The sequence below is a fragment of the Emiliania huxleyi genome (assembly GCF_000372725.1).
Source record: "Emiliania huxleyi CCMP1516 chromosome Unknown EMIHUscaffold_121, whole genome shotgun sequence".
Classification (NCBI taxonomy): domain Eukaryota; phylum Haptophyta; order Isochrysidales; family Noelaerhabdaceae; genus Emiliania; species Emiliania huxleyi.
The window spans coordinates 44,500-68,119 of NW_005201381.1; the positions used below are offsets into that span (position 1 = coordinate 44,500).

General features: G+C 65.0%; 4 protein-coding genes across 4 annotated transcripts; 3 read left to right on the forward strand and 1 right to left on the reverse strand.

Annotated features, from left to right (window-relative positions):
• The first annotated feature begins 620 nt into the window (after positions 1-620).
• EMIHUDRAFT_440246 (hypothetical protein) lies at positions 621-2,003 on the forward strand. The gene has a single exon (XM_005790141.1). It carries the CDS (start codon positions 641-643, stop codon positions 1,580-1,582), a length of 942 nt encoding a protein of 313 aa, XP_005790198.1. The 5' UTR covers positions 621-640; the 3' UTR covers positions 1,583-2,003.
• Positions 2,004-2,646: 643 nt separating this feature from the next.
• On the forward strand, positions 2,647-3,690 carry EMIHUDRAFT_225010 (hypothetical protein; the record flags this gene model as incomplete). Its single annotated transcript, XM_005790142.1, has 3 exons — positions 2,647-2,674; positions 2,945-3,234; positions 3,493-3,690. 3 exons carry the CDS (start codon positions 2,647-2,649, stop codon positions 3,688-3,690), a joined length of 516 nt encoding a protein of 171 aa, XP_005790199.1.
• A 2,369-nt stretch (positions 3,691-6,059) lies between these two features.
• EMIHUDRAFT_440249 (hypothetical protein) lies at positions 6,060-7,299 on the forward strand (the record flags this gene model as incomplete). Its single annotated transcript, XM_005790143.1, has 4 exons — positions 6,060-6,171; positions 6,264-6,311; positions 6,403-6,465; positions 6,546-7,299. Coding segments are annotated over 4 exons (819 nt in total), but the record flags the coding sequence as incomplete, so codon positions are not given.
• Positions 7,300-11,520: 4,221 nt separating this feature from the next.
• Positions 11,521-12,240, reverse strand: EMIHUDRAFT_440250 (hypothetical protein). Its single transcript, XM_005790144.1, has 4 exons — positions 12,116-12,240; positions 11,980-12,045; positions 11,643-11,903; positions 11,521-11,620 (listed from the first exon to the last, which is right to left on the reverse strand). The coding sequence occupies exons 1-3, from the start codon at positions 12,182-12,184 to the stop codon at positions 11,718-11,720; spliced, it is 321 nt and encodes a 106-aa protein (XP_005790201.1). The 5' UTR covers positions 12,185-12,240; the 3' UTR covers positions 11,521-11,620; positions 11,643-11,717.
• Positions 12,241-23,620: the final 11,380 nt, after the last annotated feature.

Genomic DNA, 23,620 nt, shown 5'->3' on the forward strand with positions numbered 1-23,620 from the left:
CCCTGGGCGAGGGTGGTGGCGTCCCCGTCGGGTCAGGGCTGAAGGCGGGGGAGACCAACCCGATCTCTCCGGCGTCCCGGGAGCGTGATTGACACCTCCCCCCGTGCCGAGGAGCTGTATGTACCTGAGTCGGGCACTCAAGGCGTACCGCACGGCGGAGAAAAAGGCGGCGGACGAGGATCCGCTAGCTGTGACCCGTGCCACTCTGTCTGTCTACATCTGCTTGTTTGTTAAACTCGAGTTGTTTGTTTGTCTTCCCGCTCCGGTGAGGCTGTATCAGGGCCCAGGGGCCAGGGGGAGGGGCCCGGTGATGAGAACACGTTCCGAGCCTAGCTACACACACATTCTGATCCATTCTTTCCCGTTACCTTCCCACTCAGGTGCGAACAGACCTTCAGCTTCACTTCAAATAAATCCCGAGCCGAACAAGACCTCTTCGGTATGCTGTTGCGTGTTGGCAATACCTGACAACCTGACTGAGGAAGATCCTCCCACTTTACCACCCCCGACCGAGGTGCGGCACATCCACAAGTTCGAGGGTTGTTGGGGTGGGTGCGACATAGGTTTTTGAATTGAAGAAACCCTGCAGCCACCCCGACCACCCTGGACGTGACGCAACTCGCCTTGGACGGTGGTGTACATGCTGCAACTCTGGCTCGCAACCGCCGGCATCTCGCGCACGCCGCCGCTGCGCGCTCGCACTCCGCTGGCAAGCATCGCTGAGTCGGCGAGCGTTCACTCGCCGCTCGCCTCCTCTGCGCTCACCGCCGTCTCCTGCCACCCGGTGGTGACACGCAACGAGTACTGCTCGTGGTTTGCAAAGGGCGAGGCCACTGACGAGCAGGTCAAGGACCTGGTCGTTCAGTTCTCCGTCTTCTCCAACCTCTTCCTCCTCGCCCAACTGAACAAGGTCATCAACTCGCCGACGCTGGAGGGCGCACGCGAGGGCAAGGAGATCCTCGCCAACGAGATTGGGGTCGTCTTCAAGCCAAAGAAGCAGAAGACGGCCGAGCTGGCGCGCGAGGCGGCCGCCAAGGGCTTCGATCCGAGCGTCGTCGGTGTCACCGGCTCTGTCGAGGGCGGAGTCTTCTCGCACCGCGCCGCCCACTTCGAGTGGCTCTGCGACGTCGGCAAGGACATGGGGCTGAGCTTTGACCAGCTGGGCAAGCGGCGCCACGGATCGGAGGCGACGCTCCACTTTTGCGACGCGCTGTACCGCATCTACGGCTCCGAGGACCTGTCCACCGCGCTCGGCGCCTCCTTTGCCATCGAGCACTGGGCCAACGCCGGCTTTTGGGACCAGCTGATCGAGGGGTTCGAGCTGCTGAACGCCAAGCGGCCGGCGGGGGCGAAGCGGTACCCAATGGGCTTCTGGCGCTTCCACCAGGCCCTCGAGGCGCAGCACGCCGCGCACACGATGGACGAGCTCGAGGAGGCCATCGAGGACGGGCTCATCTCGGACGAGGTCCGCTTCCGGCAGGCGGCGCACGAGATGCTGGACGCGTGCTCCATCTTCTGGGAGGGCCTCGAGGCGAGCCGCCAGGGCCGCCCGTACTCGGTGACCACGCTCAAGGCGCGCTAGTCGCGCTCCCGCCGCACCTGCGGCCCGGCCGGCGAAGGTCGCACCTGCAAGCATCAAAGCGCGCGCTTAGCAGAGGGCGCCGGTGCCCGCCTCGCCTGCGGAAGAGAAGAAGCGCACGGAGCTCTGGGATGTCGATAAGAGCAAAGGCTTGCACCGAGCGCGGGAGGCGTTCCTGTGCCACTGTGTGCGTGAAGGAAGCGTGGGAGCTCTCGTGGCAGGGCCAGCTGGGGAGAGAGTACCCGGTCGACGGTGGGGAGAGACCGACCGCGGGAGCGAGGTCCGAGGAGTGGTCGGTGCAACGAGAGAGTCGTGATATGCGGGAGCGGATGCGAAGCAGCGGCTTGGTGAGCGGAGCGGAGGAGTGCGAAGAGTCGAGCGTTGCAGTGTTGTGCGAGGGCTAACGAAAGAAAGGGAGCGTGGGAACCGGGCTCGCTGTTTTTTGGAATTTGGTGTGGCATTTGGAGGGCGCGCCGCAGAAAGAAAGAAAGAAAACACACAAAAGGCAGGGATGGGAGGACGGCACGCCGCCACCACACAGGAATTTTAAGGAGAGGGGTGTGGTGCGTCGCCCATCCTAACCCAAGAAAGAAAGAAAACGGACAACCCCCAAGGGAGGGATGGGAGGACGGCACGCCGCCACCACACAGGGATTTTAAGGAGAGGGGTGTGGTGCGCTAGCCGTCGCCCACCCTTGGGCGTCTGCCTCTTCCTATCTCTCTTCGCAGTCTCTCGCCGATTCTCGCTGCAACCTTCATGCCACCTCGCGGTCGTCCCACTCTCGTCGTTCTCCCTCCTGTCGCTTCTTCCTCTGTCGCGTCGCCCTCCTCTGCCTCGTCCTGCGACGCCGCCGCCGCCTGCCGCTCCCTTGCTCTCGCGGCTTCTCTCGCCTTTCGTCGCAGCTCTGCCCTCCTCGCGGCATATTTTGGCCCCTCGTTGTTGTCGAGTTTATCGAGCTCTCCTCGCGCAAGGACGACTCTTCTGACGCCCACTGCGATCATCTGCCGCCAACCAAGTCATATCGTTGCTCAGGTCCACTCTCTCTTCGAACACTTGTACCTCCACGAATGATGCTGGCGCTGGGGTCCCCTTCGGGTGTATCGTGACAGCTGACGACGGGATTACCACAGGTGTTTCGTCCTCCTCGGAGTCTTCTTCCCCGGCTTCCTCCCGTTCGGCTCTACGTTCAGCGTGGCTCACCCTCCATGCCGTGAACAGGCGCTTTATCCACCCTATATTCTTCTCTCTCTCTCCTACTGCTGGGCGATGCGCCTGACTCGAGTGTAGAGGGCAGAGAGAGAGGTGCCCACCCGCCGCCCTCCGCACCGTTCCAGCGCCGCGAGGTCGATCGCCTCCGCAGCGGAGGGGAGCGGGCGCGGCACGCCCTGCGGCTCGCGGGGGAGGACCCGTCCAACCTCCCGCCCCTGGATTACGGCGAGGTCGACGCCTCCTTCAAGCTGGGCGAGCTCGGCTGCTGGTGCGACACCGACCGCCACCTGCCGACCAGCGGCGTGCAGTTTGAGGGCGTGTGGATCACCTGCGACGCCTGCGATCGATGGTGCCACGCCGAGTGTGCCGGGCAGGAGAGCGGCCTCTACATGTGCCCGCCCTGCCTCGAGCAGGGCGAGGAGGAGGAGGAGCACGATGGCAAACCGGTGTAGAGCGAAGTCGCCTCTATTTGTCACTCGCCATGCGCGTCCTTGGCTGACCCTCCAAAACTCCCTCCCCGCCGTTCGCGGCTCGGCTTACGTATGCGGGTGGGAGCTTCGAGGACATGCAGGCGTCCCACCCCCTCCGGCCATCCCCCCGGCTCCCAAGCGCGCGGCCGCGACGCGCTGCGCACCCTCTTCCGCGCTGCACCCGCTCTTGGCACGGCCGTCGTCCGCCGAGATCACCTCCTCTTCGCGCCGCAGGTGCACAACCAAGGGCTGGCCACCTCCGTATCCATCATGGTGAAGCCAATGGGCCAAAAAGGGAGAACGCTCCCCTCCCAGGTGGCCGGAGGGTACACCTCGGGTCGGCGTGCTGGGGGGGGCGCCGGTGCGCAAGCCCACTTTCCGGGCGACCCCGAGGGGGAGGAGGCCGGGCGAGTGGCAGCAATTCACTGTTAGTGTCCCGGGCCGCTGCGGTACCGTTTATACGGCCCCTCGTGACGTCTTTCCGATTTTGCATTGTGAGTCGTCCTCTGGCCAGCCGAGGGGCACCAGAACGGCATGTGTACTGGTGCTGGGTGCGGGTGCGGAACGGGCTTTTTTTAACTCGCAACCAAGCATACTATACAAGGACACCCTCGGGGGGGACACTCGGCGCATGTGCGACGCGTCAGGGTGGAGTTGGCGGTGGCCGAGCGTCGTCTCCAGATCGACTCGCAGCGCGGAGTCGAGGGGTGAAGCGCGTCGCGCTGCGACACTCGAGAGCCGGCTGGATGGCCGTAGGGCGCAGCCGACTTTGATGTCCTCGAAGGTCCGGTGCGCATTCGTCCTCTGAGACCCACGCGTACAGGAAAGGGGCGAGAACGAGGCCTTTTGCGGCGGACATTTTGGGGCGCGCATCCGCAAGCGCGTTCCACACAGTGAGGAGGAGGCTCCGGTAGCGGAGGCGGAGGGGCTGAAGCTGCACCCCCCGGTGAAGCCCAACAGCACTGGGTACAAGGGCGTGCACAAGCAGGTGTGTGGAGGTTTCCAGGCGCAGCACACCGTGGACGGCAGGAGCGTCTCCATCGGCACCTTCGCCACGGCGGTGGAGGCTCCTCTCCAGCAGCAGCACCGGGTACAAGGGCGTGTACAGCTCCTCTGGCCGCTTCCAGGCGAAGCACATGGTGGACGGAAGGACGGTCGTCTTCAATTCCTTCAACAAGCTCGTAGCCTTCTTTCTGCCAGTTTATGTGTCTCTGGGGCGCCCCCTCTGTCGAGAGAGAGAGTGTGAGCGAGCGAGCGAGCGAGTGAGCGAGCGAGGGAGGGAGGGAGGGGAAAGAAAGAAAGAACATAGAGGGACGTGTTTTTCTTCTTTCTAGCGAAGCCGAACCAGATCCACTTTAGCGACCGGTGCTGGCGCGTCGTCGCTGTGTCGGCTGGAGGCATCCACAGCCTCGCCCTCACCGCCGATGGGGCTATCTTTGCCTGGGGCAAGGGTGAGACCGGCTGCCTAGGCCACGGAGAGGACCTGACGAGCCAGCTGCTGCCCAAGAAGGTTGAGGCGTGGCCCGCATCCTCTTGACTCTCAGACAATCGCCCCGGCGGTGACAGAAGCGAGAAGGCGGGCCGGCGGCGCTGGAAGCTGGCGCTGAGTTGGAGAGAACACACCCCGCATATGCATATGTTCTGAGGTCACAGTATGGGTTCGGCACCTGTTCACAGCAGTGTGAAGGTAGGGGATGAAAAAAAGAAACCTTATCCGTATGGATTTCTCTTTTCGCCCGCCGAGGAGAAGAAATCCAGGCTGGCTAACTCCCTCGAGCGTAGATCGTCTCTCTTCGGCGCGCTCGAGCACGTTTGGCACCAAGAGGCTTTGATTCTTACGACCCTCACCCGCCAAGGCAGGGGTGTGCACTCTGCTAGTACTTGCTGCGGGGAGGGCGAGACGGAGGAAGGCAGCGGCGACGGCGACACGGACGGAGGCGGCGACGGCGACACGGACGGAGGCGGCGACGGCGACACGGACGGAGGCGGCGAAAGCGAGACCGATGGCGGCGACGGCGACGGCAAGCGAGCTTGCTGCGGGGAGGGCGAGACGGAGGAAGGCAGCGGCGACGGCGACACGGACGGAGGCGGCGAAGGCGACACGACCGAGATTCCAACGGCGGCGGCGGCGACGGCGACAAGGACAGAGGCGGCGAAAGCGAGACCGACGGCGGCGACGGCGACGGCGACATGGAGAGGCGGCAAAGGTGAGATCGGCGGCGGGGATGGCGAAACGGAGGAAGGCAGCGGCGACGGCGACACGGACGGAGGCGGCGAAGGCGACACGGACGGATCCGAGGCGGCGACGGCGACACGGACGGCGGAGCGGCGACACCGACACGGAAGAAGGCGACGGCGAGACCGACGGCACGGCGGGGAGGGTGAGGGCGGCAGCGGGGAGGAGTGCGGCGGCAACGGCAGCGGCGAGGGCGGCGGCGACGGCGGAGGAGAGAGCGGCGGAGAGGGCGGTGGAGAAGGCCGCGGGGAGGGTGGCGGAGAGGGCGGTGGAGGCGAGGGCGGCGGCGACGGCGGAGGAGAGCGCGGAGGCGACAGTGGCGGAGAGGGCGGCGAGGAGGGTGGCGAAATCGCAATAATTCACCTGCGGGAACCGGGAATTCAGAGATGCAGCGCAAATCTATCGCGGCGCACTCGCTCGCCATCTGTGAGCCAAGCGCAGCGCGAACTCGCCGTCTGAGCCTCGCGCAGCGCGAACTCGCTCTGAGCCTAGCGCAGCGCCTCGGAAAACACCATTTTGGCCCTCCAAGCCCGGTTTTTTTTTCTTTCCAGCGAAGTCCACCCAGATTCATTTTCGCCAGGATGCTCGCGGCCGTCGCTGCGCTGTTGTCCTTCACCGCCCCGCTCGCGAGCCGGCCGGTCGCGCAGCGCGGCGCGGCAGTCAGCATGGGCGAGAAGGCGCGCGCGCAGCGCGCTGACCGTCGCCACTCTCGGTCTCGCCGTATTCCGCCGCCCTGCGTGCTCACCGCAGACGGCCGCGCTCTGCGCAGGTGCTCTCACTCGACAACATGGGCCTCTACAGTGGCAAGGCGGCGCAGGCGCGCGCTCCGTCCGCGCGCTCCTGCGCAGCCAGCCGGACACGAAACCGGAAGCACAGCTCTGACTGCTTCGTCCCGTCTGTGCCCGCAGAAGGCACCCGTGCGCGTGCTCACCCGCATCGAGGACCTGCGCGTGCTCACCAGCCTTGCCGAGGTGAGCTGCCGCCCGCGCTAGCCGGCTGCGTCGTGCGCGCAGCTCTGTCACCGACTCGCGTCTCGCGGCGCCGTCCCTAGGCGGGCGTTCTCTCGGCCGCGGAGGAGGCGGGCGTCTTCTCCAAGCTGGAGAGCGCGGGCGCAATCAGCCAGGCCGAGAAGCTGCTGCCGCTCGCCGACAAGCTGCAGGTCCTTGCGCTCGCCGAGACCCTCATCAATGTGCCGGCCGGCCTGCTCACCGCCGCTGCCGTCGCGCTGCTCGCTGGCGAGGTCGGGCTGATTGCTGCGGTGCCAGACGACAGCGCGCCGCTGGTCGCCCTACAGCTGGTGTCGGGCGGCGTGGCCGGCTTGGGCGCTGTGGTGCTGCTGGCGTCGGGCGCCCTCTTCTCGGCGCTCCAGAGCACGGACTAGGTTTGCACTCAGGCGGGCACGCAGCTGGCACGCAGGTTGGAAAGCTCCGAGGGCTTCATCTCTCCCGCTCGGGCTCGGAGGCGGTCGTCGGACGGGTGTTGTGGGGGGTGCGCGTTCTCTGTGATGGGCAGCGCGAAACGCATGGCGGCGTGGGTGGTGCAAGGGAATGTGCGCAAGCGAGCGGACGAGCCGACGAGCGCGCGGACGGCGCGTGCCTTTTCTCGCGGCGTCCGGGGCGTGACGCGTGTGCGGCTATAGCCCTATAGAGTTGGTGAGAAACACGTGTCCCGTCGCGTTACGGCTTACGCGTGCCCGAACTATGACTTTAGCATCGGCTACTCTCGCCTCGTCTCGGTCCGAGAGCGCCGCATATTCGACTATCACTACGCCAAGCCTGTTCATGATTACAAGAGTATTCAAGTATTGTACTCAAAATACACGTGCATCGTGAGTACTCAACTCATGAGTACCACCGCAGTTGAGTATTCATACTCATGAGTACGTCTGGCGCATGCGTGAGTACTTGTACTCAAGTCCATGAATACTACTGGCCAGTCGGTCACGTCCCAAAACGCGCTCCCTGAGACTCGACCGACCGCTGCCTCTGCTCCAGCGCTTCGCATATGCCACCAAAGAGGAAGAAGGCCCAGCCTCGGCTAGAAGTGCAAAAATACAAGCTGCTTCGGCAGCCGATGAATCTTATCGGCACGCAGGTCAAGTTCCTCGGGTCGTTCTGGGAAGGGCGCATGACGGCCGAAGAGAAAGCTACGGAGTACCTGTGCACGGTGCTTGACTTTCAGATCGCTCACCGCATGCAGCCTGGCGCCCCGCCGACACAAGCCTTTCAGCTGCAGGAGATGGGCACCGACGGCACAGGATCGCTGGAGAGGAGCGACCTCGAAAGCACAAAGTTCTGGTGCGGTTATCCGACGCCATTCCTCGACTACTACTACAAAACGTTTCCGCAAGAAGAGGCTGATGCGCCTGCGCCTGCTCTGCCTGGCTCGGGAGGCAGCGGCGAGGCTCAGACCGCGATCGACACGTCAGACAGCAATTCTGAATTCCCAAAACTGCGCATTGGGAAGGCAGAGGTGTTCCGGTACTGGACGATCAGATCTGACAAGCTCATCGAGATGGGTAAGCATGCTGGCCAGTACAGTGCTGAGTTTGAGTGCACGATCGAGCTGGAGGGCGGCGGGCTTTGCCCGTGCAAGCGCAACCTTACCCACCACTCCGGCAAGGGCGTCGCCAACTCGAACCTGATCGCCCACTTGCGGGCGATGGCGCCGAAGTGCGCGAACCACAAAGCCGCCCTGCAAAAGATTGAGGCGGAGAGCAAGAACTGCATCGAGGTTGATGGCGACATGGTCCAGATCCACAGCTTCTCGGAGGCCTTCGCACACCACGTCGACCTTGTGTGGTTGCGATGCATCGGCCTCGCCCACAAAATGACAAAGAAGCCAGAGTTCCGCGCGTACGTGCGGGGCTACGACCCTCGCGCCAGCTTCCCGCACATCTACACCCTTGACTGGATTGCAGAGGCTATTGATGCGCTGCAGGCAGAGGCGCGCAGGAACCGAATCGCACGCCTCAACAAGGAGTACAAGGGCGGCATGTGTGTCGGTGTGCAGCTCGACATGTGGACCGACACCACGACGCACACCGCCTTTGCGTGCGCGACTATGACTTACGTTGACGAGCCGCGTAAGGACGAGGGGCAGCAGCTCTGGCTACGCAGCGAGATCATCGACTTTGGAATCTTCCCGAGTAACTCGAAGACGGGCGAGGCCATCAAGAGCTGGTTCGTCAACGTGCTCCTCGCCAACAAGCTGCCGCACAACATGATTGCTGGCATCACTCCGGACGGCGCCGCGGATGGTCAGTGCGGCTTGGCCATGATTCCAGACCTTGGGGAGAAGGTGGACACGTGCCTTCTGCATGTGCTGCAGCGTGCCGTGCTCAACGCCATTGGGCTCGCAAGCGCGACCTCAAAGAATCCCGAGATGAAGGACCTGCTGCGCAAGCACAACCGCGCAGTCACGCTCACGCGGCAGAGCCTCGCCACCGGCAAGATGATCGCCGACGCGCAGCGCTCAGCGAGTGTGCCCGAGCACAAGCTGCTCACACTCGTGCGCACTGCCCAAACTCGGTGGGGCAACCAGTACTCACAGGTGTCGACCGACAACATGCTGCGCCTCGCCATCGACCCCGCCGTGCACAAGTTCAAGCAGGACAACCGCGGCAACAAGGAGGCGATTGTTGAGGCCGACGAGACGGAGCAAGGCAACAGGGCTGGTCGCGCAGTGCCGGCAGCAGAGCTAGGCCTCGACGACGAAGACTGGGACGCGAGCCAGGAGACGGAGGCCGTACTCTCCTACCCCTTCGACATCAAGGAGACCATCGAGCGCGTGCCGTTCTGCACGGGAGCCCAGAGCATGGCGCTCTTGTACGACCTCAAGCAAAACTTCTGCGACCCCGCTGCGGATCTCGCTGTGAAGCCCTTCCCAGCGACGCTGAGCGTCGCAGACCGCGACTACCGCAACAGCAAGACTAACCTCATCACGCGGGACTCGGCAGACTTGAGCGAGGGTGTGCTGAAGGCGCGCGAGGTGATGCAGGACGAGCTAAACTCCCGCCTCTTTCACGGCCAGGACCACCTGCGGCCATCCAACGCGCGCCTCGTCCAGGCTTACATGTCCAAGCAGATGCCTGTGGCTGACTACCTCCCCGATAGCTGGGTCCGTCAAGGCAAGACACTGTACCTGCAGGGGCTGCGCGCTGCCGTCGCCATCGCCAACGTGGCGACGCGGGTGTCTCCTCCGCGTCTTGCCAAAAAGCCAAAGATATCGCAGGGACTGTTCCGCGGGGCTGCGCTGGCAAAGACCGTTGACTCGGAGGCTCCGCCCCGCAGCGCCAACGACGGTACCCCAGACGACTTTGACCCAGTCACGGACGAGGTCGCACGGTGGGCCGGGATGGGCGTCGAGGAGTACGAAAAGTTCACCACGGAGGATGGGCTGCTCAACGAGTTCGCCATGATGTGGGCGCTGCGCAACAAGTTCCCGCTGCACTACGTTCTCTTCAAGCAGACTGCGTGCCACCTGCCGCACGAGGCCAACGTCGAGCAGATCTTCTCTCGCGCTGGGCTGCTGGCAGACCCCAACCTCAACCCGGCCCACCTCGCTGTGCTGGTCAGGATTGGCTTCAACAAGAAGGCCTTCGAGCCGGCAGTGGCAGCGATCAAGGAGAAGTACTACGAGCTGTTCCGAGGCAAAGGGGGCGAGCACAAGGAGGGCTCCTCGGGCGCGGCCGGTGCGGCATCTTCATCGGCGGCCGGGGCGGCCGGGGCGGCTTCGTCGTCGGATGCCGCCGACGTGGCATCGTGAATATCTAGCCGCGGTGCCCTGTATTGTCTGTGGCTCCGTTTGTGTGTTTTATTTTTGGTCATTATTCTCTTCACAGCGCACGCGAAACGATAGCCCGGTCATGAACAACGACAAATCCTCTATCGAGCCACGCCACTAGCACTACTGGCTAACTAATCCTCAATGCCCTCTTCAAACTCAGCAATCGCAGCCTTCACAGCCTCATCCTCCGCCTTTCGGTACTTCTTCACTGCGCCGTTCAGCTGCGCCTTGCCGCAGTTCTCGTACAGCTCCTCAAGCTCAACCCAGCGTGTATCGGCAAAGCCTGCGTCATGCTGGTCCTCTTTGAACGTGCCGCGCGTGAGGTAGCAAATGGTGTTGTCGGCAGCAGCCAGCCTGTTGCGCCGCTTCTTTCCGATCAGTTGATCGGGGTCGCAAAAGCGCATGCCGAGCACCGCCTCAATCTTGTAGCAGAATGTCGGCACGACCGCGTCGTCCGCACCGCCACCTGCCAGCCGCGCCTAGCGCTGCGCCGATGCTGCCTTTTGGCACTTGTAGCGAGCACACATGGTGCGGTGCGCGTACTTGAGCAGGCGGTGTGCGCCGCAGTTGGCGCAGTGGCCCTGCGAGTAGGGCGTGCGCGGCATGTGGACGCGCGCTCGGGTATTTCTCGGGTATACCTGGACTTTTGCGGGTATACCCGGGTTTTACCTGCAAGTTGCTCACGCACTTGTATTTGAATACATTATTCATATTCATGAGTACAGGCAGACGTGACTATTCATATTCATGGATACCAGACGTCATGACTACTCATACTCAACAATACAAGCTGCCAAAGGATGAGTTGAGTTACTCATTGTAATCTTGAATAGGCTTGCACTACGCGTTTCACTCTACATCCATCATCCTCTACACCCTCCCTCAGTCCCTAATCTCAATGTGTGTGTGTGTGTCGGGCGGGGCCCACGGTAGCCTCGTGCAGTACGCGATACCGAGAGCTGGGGGAGAGGCGCGCCACGCCAAGGGGGACGAGTGACGGGAGGGGGAGAGTAGTGTCTTTCGCAGGGTAAAACGCATTTTTTTTTTCACTGCCTGACAGTGACACTGGGAGTGCCGAGTGGTCCGCCCTCGCAATGAATGCGGAACACAGTATACTAATTTTACTATTACGAAAAGTACAACTAGTGCGACACGCGCTACGGCTCTAGTCCCTCTCGCCGGAGCTCCGCTCACGTAACGGCGCCAATAGCGCGGACACACAACACGCGCAGCTCTATATAAATTTAGCTGCGCAGATACAGATCCCGACTGTTCACAGTGGGGATGAGAGAGAGTCGTCTCTAATGTTAGCTCGTCGTTACTAGGAAGCCTCAGCATGTCATGAAACGCCATGCCAAAAGCAGCGCACTCCTGAAAGTGGGGAGCGCGTCCAACCCTTGCCGCTTGAGCCGAACTGCAAAGTTGCTCGCCACCTCTACACCTGCTCCACCTCTGGCACCTGCTCCAGCTGCGAATCCTCCTCGGTAACGACTGGGTCGGACGTCGTCGAGCCGCGAGGCGCGGTAGTGAAGCGCCCGATATTCGAAAGCGAGTCGCGGATGCTCGAGCGAACGCTCACCGGGGTTGCGCCCAGAGCCTTGGCCAGCAGCACGAGCGACACCTGTGAGACCGGGGGTGCAAGATCAGTCGCTTCAGGAGGCGGGTGCTGTGGCAAAGTTGCCGCCGGGGGAGCGCACCTCATGGTGCAGGCCGGGGAAGCAGGCAATGGCGAGGGCGTTGTAGAGCCCGGCGTTGATGAGCTCCTGCGGCGGCGGGGAACGGGGCATGGAGCGGGCCGGGACATAAAAGATCGACCGCTGATCGGCAGCGTTCCTGCGGCGTGGTCTCAAAAAACTTGGCGAACTCACAGCCGCCGCGGTCGAGGTCGTTCTCGTGCGCCATGACGATCTTCAGCCTGTCCTGGCGCGCCTGCTTGACCTGCTCGGCCAGCCGCTCGTCGGACCAGGTGTCGGCGTTCAGATAGAGAAGCATGTGCGTGGCGTCGCCCGCCTCCTCGGCGGTGGAGACGGTGAGACCGGAGAAATTGGTGGCGAGCTCGGTGGCCAGCTCGTCTGCGCCCTCATCGAACGGCGAGGCCCAGAGCACGACGGACTTGGAGAAGGAGATCGGCTGGCCCTGGACCTCGCCCGGGATGAAGAGCGGGAGGGAGGTCAGGTTCAGGTAGTGTGGCGAGCAGAGGAGGAGCGCCTGAGGGTAGGTGCGAGGGGGCGGCGGTCAAGGTCGAGGCGACGGCAGAACAGCTGCAGGGAGTTGTCCGTGGCGGCACCTCGGAGATGATCTTAAGCGAGACACGCTGATACTCGTCGATGCGGTGCCACGTCGTCTGCGCCCACCCACTGTCAAAGATCTCCGGCTGGAGGACCTCCGGGCACTGTGCTCGCAACTCCTGCAGTCGTGCAGCGACGGTGTGCGTGAGTGAGTGCTGGCGTGCGGCGGCGGCGGCGACACCGCCCCTCAGAGCCGTGTGTGGCGAGAGCAATCCCCGCAGCGAGCAGGGGTCGGGCGGGGAGCGCCTGCAGCGTCCCGCCGCCCTTGGCCGGGTCCGCCTCTTGCACGAGGACGAGCGACTTGCTCTTCTCGAGCGACGTCTGAATCTCGCGCAGGCAGTTCTGCAGGCAAGGAGCGCACGAGTAGTCGTGGGCGACACAGCGAGGCACTCTCGGAAAGGGAGGGGCTGGGGGAGTGCCTTCGAGCGGAAGTAGCCCTTCGACAGGAAGAAGAGCATGACCTGCGTGCGGTCAACGTAATCCTCCAGCGACCCGATGTCCTTCAAATCATCCACATCGAGGAAGATCTTGATGCCGGGGATCAAGAGCTTAAGCTCATTCTTGATGACCGCGACGGCGTCTTGGCCGGTGGACCTATTCGGGGAGTGGCGGGTCGTTCTGGCGGGTTCTCCTACGCCGCGTCTCCCTCTGACCACAGGACTGACCAGATGTGCGAGAGGAAGAGGTGCCACGTGAGGCCTTCCACCAGAGCCAGCTCGGGGGGCTGCTTGGTTGAGACGAGGCGAATCGTGGGGACCTTGGCAAGGCGGCGGATGGCGATGATGGTACCCACGAGGAAGATCAGGAGCGCAGCCGCAGTAAGGACGAGCATCCAGTTCACCAGTCCATTCTCAGACCTGAAGCCGAGGACGGCGGAGGCCGACTGCCCCGGCTCGCCCCCGGGGAATCGCAACTCGATGTTGAGGAAGATGGTGGTCCAGCTGGCACCGAGGAAGAGGAGGAGGAGGACGAGGCTGGTGGCCTGCAGTGCGAGCCGCGTGCGTTGGGCTCAGAGTAAATTGCAGTGGGAAGGGCGTGTGTGGGGTGGGTGATGGACTGGCCACGGCGATCCAAGCGTGTGCTGAGAGCTGCAGCACAAGCAAGCGCAAAGGGCGCGTGGGATGGGCGAAGGGCGCACCACGGCGAGGATGTTGTCCCCGAACCGCTTGTAGGGCTGGACCAGGGCGATCGCGACGGCGTAGCACGAACACACGAGCACCGCCACGACGAGTCGAACAAAGGAGTCCTCCTCCTCGGCAACCAGCAGCACGAAGCCCGTCAGAAAGAGCTTGCGGGCCAGATCGGCCGCCTCCCACCAGTACCAGTTCATTTTGTACTCCCGGTGAAGGAAGGCGGTGGCCTTCGTCAGCGCGTTCGGCGACTTGGCCTGCAGCGGCTTGTAGCATGCGAGAAGAAGGGCCGAGTAGAGGACTAGCGAGCCGACCGGCCAGAGGACGACGAAGCCAGTGGCGAGTCTCGTGATGGAGTCGTGCTCGTCGGTGCCGCACTCGACGCTCGCGTCCTGCCGCATGTACTCGACCAGAGCGAGCGTCTCGCCCGGCGCAGAGGTGGTGTAGCCCTGCGCACGCACATCGACACAAGCTAAGGGGGTTGGGGGGGGGGGGGGGTGCTTGTTTGTTTGTGGCTAGCACCTGGCACGACCACGCGCGCAAGATTGTGGCGCTCACAGACGGCACGAAGAGAAAGATGAGCACGAGACCCGCCGGCGTGAGGTCGAGGAGGCCGAGCGCCACCTCTGCAGGCCATGAAAAGACCGCCGCATCGTCAGTTTCGGCCAGCGCCGTCGGTGGCTCCGCAGTTGAAGACGATGGTGGCTCCTGGTCCTGCAGCTGTGCTTCGCCAGCACCGAGAACGTTGCTTGTCGCGCCGTCGACCTCGGAGCCGCTCTCGCAGCCAGCCCCTCGCCGAGCACGCCGCCAGCGAGCACAGAGCCGCAAGACAATGCCAGCAAAGAGGAGCAGTGCGATGACGCCGATGGGAGAGATCGCGACGGCGATGAGCCGGGACTTGTGCGGCAGGCACTGCACCGGCAGCACGACGCCCGACCAGTCGATGAAGACGGCTTCGGCCAGCGCCTCCGTCCAGCCCGTGTACCGTTCCGGCAGCCGCGCCGAGTAGGTGGTGGAGAGGACGAGGCAGACCTGGTAGAAGCCAAACAAGATCTTGAACTTGGGGATGAGGCCGATTTTGTAAATCGCGTCGCCGGTGCGGTCGGCGATGCGCAAGGGAAGCCCGATGAAGCGCTCCTTCCTCCATTTGGTTTGCCCGCGCTGAATTGAGTACGCCAACGCCACGAGGCCAAACGCGACGCAGAGGCCGAGGGCGATGGCCGCCATGTGCCCCGCCGCCGTGCCGACAGCGACGCACTTGTTGCAGGCAGCGCCGTCGGCGTCCATCCGCGCTCCCAAACAGGACCTGGTTCTCTTGGTTCCCAAACAGGTTGTAGTTGCCGACCACGATGTCCATGTACCCGTCCCCGTCGACGTCCGCCACCGAGGTGGAGCGAGTCCTCCTGCTCCCTCCAGGAAGGGTGACCTCGGAGAAGTTCCTCCCGTCCGCGCTCCCAAAGAGGACCTGGTTCTCTTGGACGGAGTTGCCGAGCACGATGTCCATGTACCCGTCCCCGTCGACGTCCGCGACAGAGGTTGAGGTAGTAACCCTGTCCCCGCCAGGAAGGGCGAACTCGGAGAAGTTCCTCCCGTCCGCGCTCCCAAAGAGGATCTGGTTCTCTTGGTACTCGTTGCCGACCACGATGTCCATGAACCCGTCCCCGTCGACGTCCGCCACCGAGGTTGAGGTAGTATCCCTGTCCCCGCCAGGAAGGGCGAACTCGGAGAAGTTCCTCCCGTCCGCGCTCCCAAAGAGGACCTGGTTCTCTTGGTTGTAGTTGCCGACCACGATGTCCATGTACCCGTCCCCGTCAACGTCCGCCACAGAGGTGGAGCGAGTCCTCCTGCTCCCTCCAGGAAGGGCGAACTCTGCCAAGTAATCGGCCACATCGCCCATCAGCTCTAGCGAGCCGTTCCACGCTGCCAGTGGCGGCAGGACCGTCGTTGGCACACCGATGCACCCAAACCGGTCAGGGGCGGAGCAGTCTGGCACTGGCGGGTATGCAAAACTGCCGTTGGGGCGGACGGCCGGCAGCGGGAAGCGGCGGCGGCCGTCTGCGGATGGGGTTTGGTCGAGGAAGAGTGGTGGTGGGGACGGCGGCGGCGGCGGCGGCGGCGGCGGCGATGGCGGCGGAGATGGCGGCGGCGGCGGCGGCGGCGACGGCGGCGGCGACGGCGGCGGCGACGGCGGCGGCGGCGGCGGTGACGGCGACGACGGCGGCGAGTAAGAAGTGGAGCACGAGTCGCCGAGGCGAGCTCCACAGCCGTAGCCGTTGCTGTAGGAACCGTCCGGGGCGTAGCACCACTTGTCGTGGCACCTTGGATAAGCAGACGGGCACGTGCAGGAAGAGCGAGGAGTGACGCTTGACCTGGCATCCGGTTCTGTGGGAGTGGCAACCGCTTTGCTGACGAGCAGCGCTGCGGCGCCCATGCGGACGACGGCGATCGCCTTCTTGCGCGAGACGAGCAGGATGGAGGTCCCAGCGCCGAGGCCAGTCTCAACAAACCTCCGCACCCTGTTCCCAGCGTCGGCGGGCCGCAACTCGGGCGGCGTGTCGTTCACGGGCAGGACGGTGTCGCACCCCCGAGCGATGATCCCCGTCCTGTTGCTGTAGACGGGACCGACAGAGTCGACCTCGGGCTCGCCCTTGCGCTCCGTGCTGTTGCGCGAGGCGAGGACGGTCTCCAAGTCGGCCTCGCCCTACACGCAAACACACAGGCAATCCGTCAGCGGGTGACAAGGCTCCCTCGCACACAGAAACAGGCAGAGGGGCGCTCACCGGCTGCATCTCGTAAACGTCCTCGACGGACGCCGGCGGCTCGCCAATCAGGTGCAACGGCTCGCCCACCGCCTCTTTGACGTCGTCCATCAGTGCTTCCAACAAGCGCCCCTCATCGTGCCCGCCCTGAACAGCGCGCGGGCTGTGGGTCACGAGCAACGGCTCGCCCACCGCCTCGTTGACGTCGTCCATCAGTGCTTCCAACGAGCGCCCCTCGTCGTGCCCGCCCTGAACAGCGCGCGGGCTGTGGGTCACGAGCTGGCGCGGTGCGGGTACTAGCAAGCGCGAGCGAGCAAGCACCGGGTGGTCGGCGGGCACGCTGTCCGAAGAGGCGATGGCTGCAAACGAGCTGCTGGTGTCGTCGCCGCCAATCTCGCAGAAGCCGTTAAGCGATGCCGGCGCGATGGGCGTTGTGACTGCGGGAAAGGAAGTCGGGGACTCGTGCCACCGCGAGGAGAGAAGCGCGGAGGTGGCAGGGTACGAGGAGAGCGCAAACGCGGTTCCGAGGCAGAGCAGCGCGAGGATGCCAAAGAGGCGGAGCAAGTAGGAGGGGCAGAACTTGGGCCAAGAGAACCAGCCGGAGGCAGAGACGGAGCCCTCCGGCGTGGTAATCGTGGTCGTCTCGACGTTGGCCGTCGCGCCCTGAACAGGAGGGCGGGAGACTGGCGGTTGAGCGGCGAGCGGGGGAGGAGGCCGCATGTATGCAGGCGGCGAGCACCGAGTCTGTGGTCGACGGCGTGGAGCCGCGGGGCACCTTGCCGGTGCCGCCGAGGATGCCCTCGTTGCCGTCCATTCCGATCAGGGCCCCGAACCGGTTGTTGCCGCCGACCGTGGCGATGCTCTTGGTGCGGACGATCGGGGCGGACGCGCCCTTGCGCCCCTTCTTGCGGCGCGGGTTCGACGGGGTGGTCCTGTCGGGGATGCCCTGCGCACGCGCAAGCGGTGGGTGCGTCAATAGTTGAGGCTCTGCAACTACAACCGCAGCGTGCGAGGCGCTCACCGCCGGGGCGAGCTTCTCCGCTGGCGGAGACTCCTTGGCCGAGACGGTCCAGTCGGCGTCGCCCTACGTGCAATGAAAGCGGGGTGCAAGTGAAGGAGTGGGTTGGCAGACGCGCGGCGCAGAGTGCGCGGCGCTCGCCGCTGGAAGCTCCTTGATCGACGGCAGCGGCGCGCCGCCGGCGGTGACCGGCTCGAGAGCCGGCGCGTCTTCGGTGACCGGCTTGAGAGCTTGCGCGTTTGTGGTGACGCCGGTTGGGGCCGTCTTCGGGTCGGTCGGGCGGTCGGGCCGTCTTCGGGCCTTTGCGTTGCGGCGCCACATCACCGTGCCGATGGCGCCGCAGGCGATGGCGAGGAGGATGAGCACGATTGCGGGCATGAGAAGCGGCGAGCAGCTCACGAGCGAGGACGCCGTCGAGGCGACGGCGGGCGAGAAGGCCGAGGACGCCGCGGAGGCGACGCCGGATGAGAAGTCAGAGGACGCCGCCGAGGCGACGGAGGCTGCCGAGGCGACGGCAGACGAGAAGGACGAGGCCACCGCCATCGGGCTAGGCACGGCGGACGCGCAGTGGCCAAAGGCGGGCATGCAGACAAGGAACAGCCACCGGAAGGCGCCCTCGGCCTTCGTGTAGCCGCCCTGCACGCAGTTGGCCGCCGCCTTGAGGGCGGCGCGACCGCCGGCGCCGCATGTGCCAGCGACGGCGCCGCACGTGCCAGCGCCGGCGCCGCACGTGCCAGCGGCGAATGGCGCCTTGCCGGACGTGGTCTGCGGCTCGCGGCGCCAGTTCGGGCGGCGGCCGCGGCCGTTTGCCTTGCCAGACTTGCGCCTGCCCTTTGCCTTGCCAAACTTGGGGTTGTTGCGGCAGCGCATGGCCTTGCGCCGGCACTTCCCCGAGCGCCGCGACTGCAAGTCCGCCCACTTCTCCCGTTGCTCGGCAATGAGATCGAGCGCGGCCTTCGCCTTCTTGAGCCGCCCCTCCCAGTGCTCGCGCTCCTTGGCGGCCTCGGCCTCAGCCTGCCCCGCGCCCGCGACCGCGCTCAGGGGCTTGGGCGCCACGGGCGCAATGCCGCCGGAGGTGGGGACTCCCGGCGACGGCGACTTCTCGCCGTCGGCGGGCGCAGCCTGGTAGCTGACGCTCTCGCCCAGCCGGCGGACTGCAGTCTCGACGCCGTCCACGTGGCCTGGTCCGGAGCCGCTGCGGGCCGACGCGGGCCCGCTCTTCCCCGCCGCCATCGGCGTGGGCAGGCCCGGGTAGCAGGTGGTGTCCTGCAAGCGCGATAGGGGCACACGGGAAGGGAGATTATTACCGTTGTATTACCGGTGGGAGAGCGAGGAGTGCCAGGAGAGAATGCTGCGGCGCGCTCACCGCTGGGTCGGGCGGGTTGGAAACGGTCTTGGCCGGCTTCTCGACCTCCTTGGCAGCCTCCTCGGCGACGGCCTCCTCGGCGACGGGCGCCTCGGCGACGGGCGCCTCCTGGGAGGCGGACACCTCGGCGGCGGCGGGCTTGATGGTTGCCTCCTCGGTGGCGGACTCCTCGGCGACGACGGGCTCCTCGGAGGCGGCCTCCTCGGCGGCGGCGGCCTCCTCCGTGGCGACGGACTTGGTGGCGGACTCCTCGGCGACGACGGGCTCCTCGGAGGCGGCCTCCTCGGCGGCGGCGGCCTCCTCGGTGGCGGCGGACTTGGTGGCGGACTCCTCGGCGGCGCACTCCTCGGCGGCGGTCTCCTCGGCGGCGGCGGACTTGGCGGCGGCCTCCTCGGTGGCGGCCTCCTCGGTGGCGGCCTCCTCCTTCACGGCCACCTTCTTGCGCGCCAGCAGCCCGCGCGAGACGCGCTGCATGATCTTCGCAGCGCGCGGCTCCGCCAACCCGATCTCGACGCTGGTCAGAAACACCGGCTTGGAGGCGTAGAAGCTGTCCTCCACGACCATTGACCGGTCGGCCCACTCCTGCGGGGTACACGGGAGAGAGAAATACGGGTGGGTGGAAAGCTAGGAGTGCCAGGACAAAACACTGCGGCGCGCTCACCGTTGGGTCGGGCGTGTTGGAAACGGTCTTGGCCGGCTTCTCGACCTCCTTGGCAGCCTCCTCGGCGACGGCCTCCTTGGCGACGGGCGCCTCCTCGGCGACTGCCTCCGCGGCGGCGGACACCTCGGCGGCGGCGGACTTGATGGTCGCCTCCTCGGTTGCGGCCTTCTCGGTGGCAGACTCGGCGGCGGCGGACTTGGTGGCGGACTGTGCCTCCTCGGCGACTGCCTCCGCGGTGGCGGACTCCTCGGCGGCGGCGGACTTGGCGGCGGCCTCCTCGGTGGCGAACTCCTCGGCGGCGGCGGACTTGGCGGCGGCCTCCTCGGTGGCGACCTCCTCCTTCACGACGACGTCGTTCTTGATGCCGAGCGCCTGGGTGAGGGAGAATGCGCACGTGTTCGGAGAGACCGGAGGGACGATGACGATCCTGGCGTGCAAACGCGCACCTCGGCTCCGAGCGAAGGCGGCAGCGTCAGGCTCGCGCGGCGGCGCTGATACCACTCCTCATACTCCGCACTGGTAGCGAAGTAGCCACCGACCTTGACGGAAGCCGTTGGCCCGAGCTCGGTCTGAACCTGGGCCCCCTCCGCGAAACAAAAGCTGATTGGCACCTTTGCGAGGCTCCGATGGAACACGTGGGGGTTGTCGAACCAGACGCCCTTTGTTGATCTCACAACCAAGAAAGCCGACTCGCCCTCGCTCTCATTGAAGTCGACCATGAAGCGCCTCTCGGCGCGCGTCCTGCAGAGCAGAGAGAATGGGGGCCGCCCGTGAGAGGGGTGAGGCAAGGCGCCTGCATTGGTCGGAAGTGCGAACAGCTATGCGCATGAGTGTGGGGTCTGAAATGAGAGGAGAGTGACGGGGGACAAAGCTCGGACGTTGAGCCTGCGGAGGGCGGCGCAACGAGGGAGCGGGCTAAGGTTCACGTCGGGCGAGTGTTGCAGGCGACGAGGGCCAGAGAATTCGGGCGAGTGTTGCAGGCGACGAGGGCCAGAGAATATAGAGGGCGAGGGCGAGGGCGAGGGCGGCGGGGTGTGTGTGTGTCTGGGGGGAGGGGGGGCGGAGAGGAGGCAGGAAGGGGGCGGGGGCTGCGGCGGCGGCAGTGTCGACGGCACAGGGCGGCGAATGCATCGGTGGCGGCGGTGAAGGCTGCGGCGGCACGTTGCGCGGCGGAGGCGGCGGCACAACGGCGGCGGTGGGCCGGAAGTGGCAGCAACGAAGCGGCGGCGGGCGAATCGTCGTTCATAGCCTGGCCCACGGCGACGCGTCGTTCATTGCCTGGCCGCAGTAGTCAGGCACGCACGGCGACGCGTCGTTCATTGCCTAGCAGGCGCTTTCGCGTGTCGGCCGGCCGGGACGGGGGAGGTGCAGCAAGATTGGGGAGGGGTGGGGAGGGCGGCCTGCAGACAGCTAGAGCTTTGCTCGCAGAGGGCCGAACGGCGTGTCCGGAGGCACAAGAGCAGCATGTTGATGATGTACGTGATGCTGATGCTGATGCTGCTGGTGGTGGTGGTGACGATGACGATGATGACGATGATGACGATGGTGATGATGGTGATGAGGGACTCGTACCAAGCAGTCTTCTTGTCGATGACGGAGACGGCGAGGAGGAGGACGGAGAGGATGCAGGAGGAGACGCGCAGCACCGGGTCCCTGGTGATGACCAGGGTTGTGTGTGTGTGTGGGGGCTGTGGGGGGTGAAGGTAGCCGAAGGGCAGAAGGCTTGAAGGGGGGCGGCAAGGGAGGGAGGGGGGGATGGCGATCGCCTGTGCCCGGCAAAGATCAAGTCAGGCCTCAACGGGCATCGGGCCGGAGATGTGTGGAGGCAGGCGGGAAGGGCTCGCGCACGGATGCCCTGAGCAGGCGCTTTCGCGTGTCGGCCGGCCGGGACGGGGGAGGTGCAGCAAGATTGGGGAGGGGTGGGGAGGGCGGCCTGCGGACAGCTAGAGCTTTGCTCGCAGAGGGCCGAACGGCGTGTCCGGAGGCACAAGAGCAGCATGTTGATGTACGTGATGCTGATGCTGATGCTGCTGGTGGTGGTGGTGACGATGACGATGATGACGATGGTGACGATGACGATGATGACGATGATGACGATGGTGATGATGGTGATGAGGGACTCGTACCAAGCAGTCTTCTTGTCGATGACGGAGACGGCGAGGAGGAGGACGGAGAGGATGCAGGAGGAGACGCGCAGCACCGGGTCCCTGGTGATGACCAGGGTTGTGTGTGTGTGGGTGGGCTGTGGGGGGTGAAGGTAGCCGAAGGGCAGAAGGCTTGAAGGGGGGCGGCAAGGGAGGGAGGGGGGGATGGCGATCGCCTGTGCCCGGCAAAGATCAAGTCAGGCCTCAACGGGCATCGGGCCGGAGATGTGTGGAGGCAGGCGGGAAGGGCTCGCGCACGGCCCGGTGCTGAGCAGGCGCTTTCGCGTGTCGGCCGGCCGGGACGGGGGAGGTGCAGCAAGATTGGGGAGGGGTGGGGAGGGCGGCCTGCAGACAGCTAGAGCTTTGCTCGCAGAGGGCCGAACGGCGTGTCCGGAGGCACAAGAGCAGCATGTTGATGTTGTACGTGATGTTGATGCTGATGCTGCTGGTGGTGGTGGTGACGATGACGATGATGACGATGATGACGATGGTGATGATGGTGATGAGGGACTCGTACCAAGCAGTCTTCTTGTCGATGACGGAGACGGCGAGGAGGAGGACGGAGAGGATGCAGGAGGAGACGCGCAGCACCGGGTCCCTGGTGATGACCAGGGTTGTGTGTGTGTGTGGGGGCTGTGGGGGGTGAAGGTAGCCGAAGGGCAGAAGGCTTGAAGGGGGGCGGCAAGGGAGGGAGGGGGGGATGGCGATCGCCTGTGCCCGGCAAAGATCAAGTCAGGCCTCAACGGGCATCGGGCCGGAGATGTGTGGAGGCAGGCGGGAAGGGCTCGCGCCCGATGCTGAGCAGGCGCTTTCGCGTGTCGGCCGGCCAGGACGGGGGAGGTGCAGCAAGATTGGGGAGGGGTGGGGAGGGCGGCCTGCAGACAGCTAGAGCTTTGCTCGCAGAGGGCCGAACGGCGTGTCCGGAGGCACAAGAGCAGCATGTTGATGATGTACGTGATGCTGATGCTGATGCTGCTGGTGGTGGTGGTGACGATGACGATGATGACGATGATGACGATGGTGATGATGGTGATGAGGGACTCGTACCAAGCAGTCTTCTTGTCGATGACGGAGACGGCGAGGAGGAGGACGGAGAGGATGCAGGAGGAGACGCGCAGCACCGGGTCCCTGGTGATGACCAGGGTTGTGTGTGTGTGTGTGGGCTGTGGGGGGTGAAGGTAGCCGAAGGGCAGAAGGCTTGAAGGGGGGCGGCAAGGGAGGGAGGGGGGGATGGCGATCGCCTGTGCCCGGCAAAGATCAAGTCAGGCCTCAACGGGCATCGGGCCGGAGATGTGTGGAGGCAGGCGGGAAGGGAGGCGGAAGACGATCGGGGGGAGGGGGGGGGGGCTCGCGCACGGCCCGATGCTGAGCAGGCGCTTTCGCGTGTCGGCCGGCCGGGACGGGGGAGGTGCAGCAAGATTGGGGAGGGGTGGGGAGGGCGGCCTGCAGACAGCTAGAGCTTTGCTCGCAGAGGGCCGAACGGCGTGTCCGGAGGCACAAGAGCAGCATATTGATGATGTACGTGATGCTGATGCTGATGCTGCTGGTGGTGGTGGTGACGATGACGATGATGACGATGATGACGATGACGATGATGACGATGATGACGATGGTGATGATGGTGATGAGGACTCGTACCAAGCAGTCTTCTTGTCGATGACGGAGACGGCGAGGAGGAGGACGGAGAGGATGCAGGAGGAGACGCGCAGCACCGGGTCCCTGGTGATGACCAGGGTTGTGTGTGTGTGTGTGGGCTGTGGGGGGTGAAGGTAGCCGAAGGGCAGAAGGCTTGAAGGGGGGCGGCAAGGGAGGGAGGGGGGGATGGCGATCGCCTGTGCCCGGCAAAGATCAAGTCAGGCCTCAACGGGCATCGGGCCGGAGATGTGTGGAGGCAGGCGGGAAGGGCTCGCGCACGGCCCAATGCTGAGCAGGCGCTTTCGCGTGTCGGCCGGCCGGGACGGGGGAGGTGCAG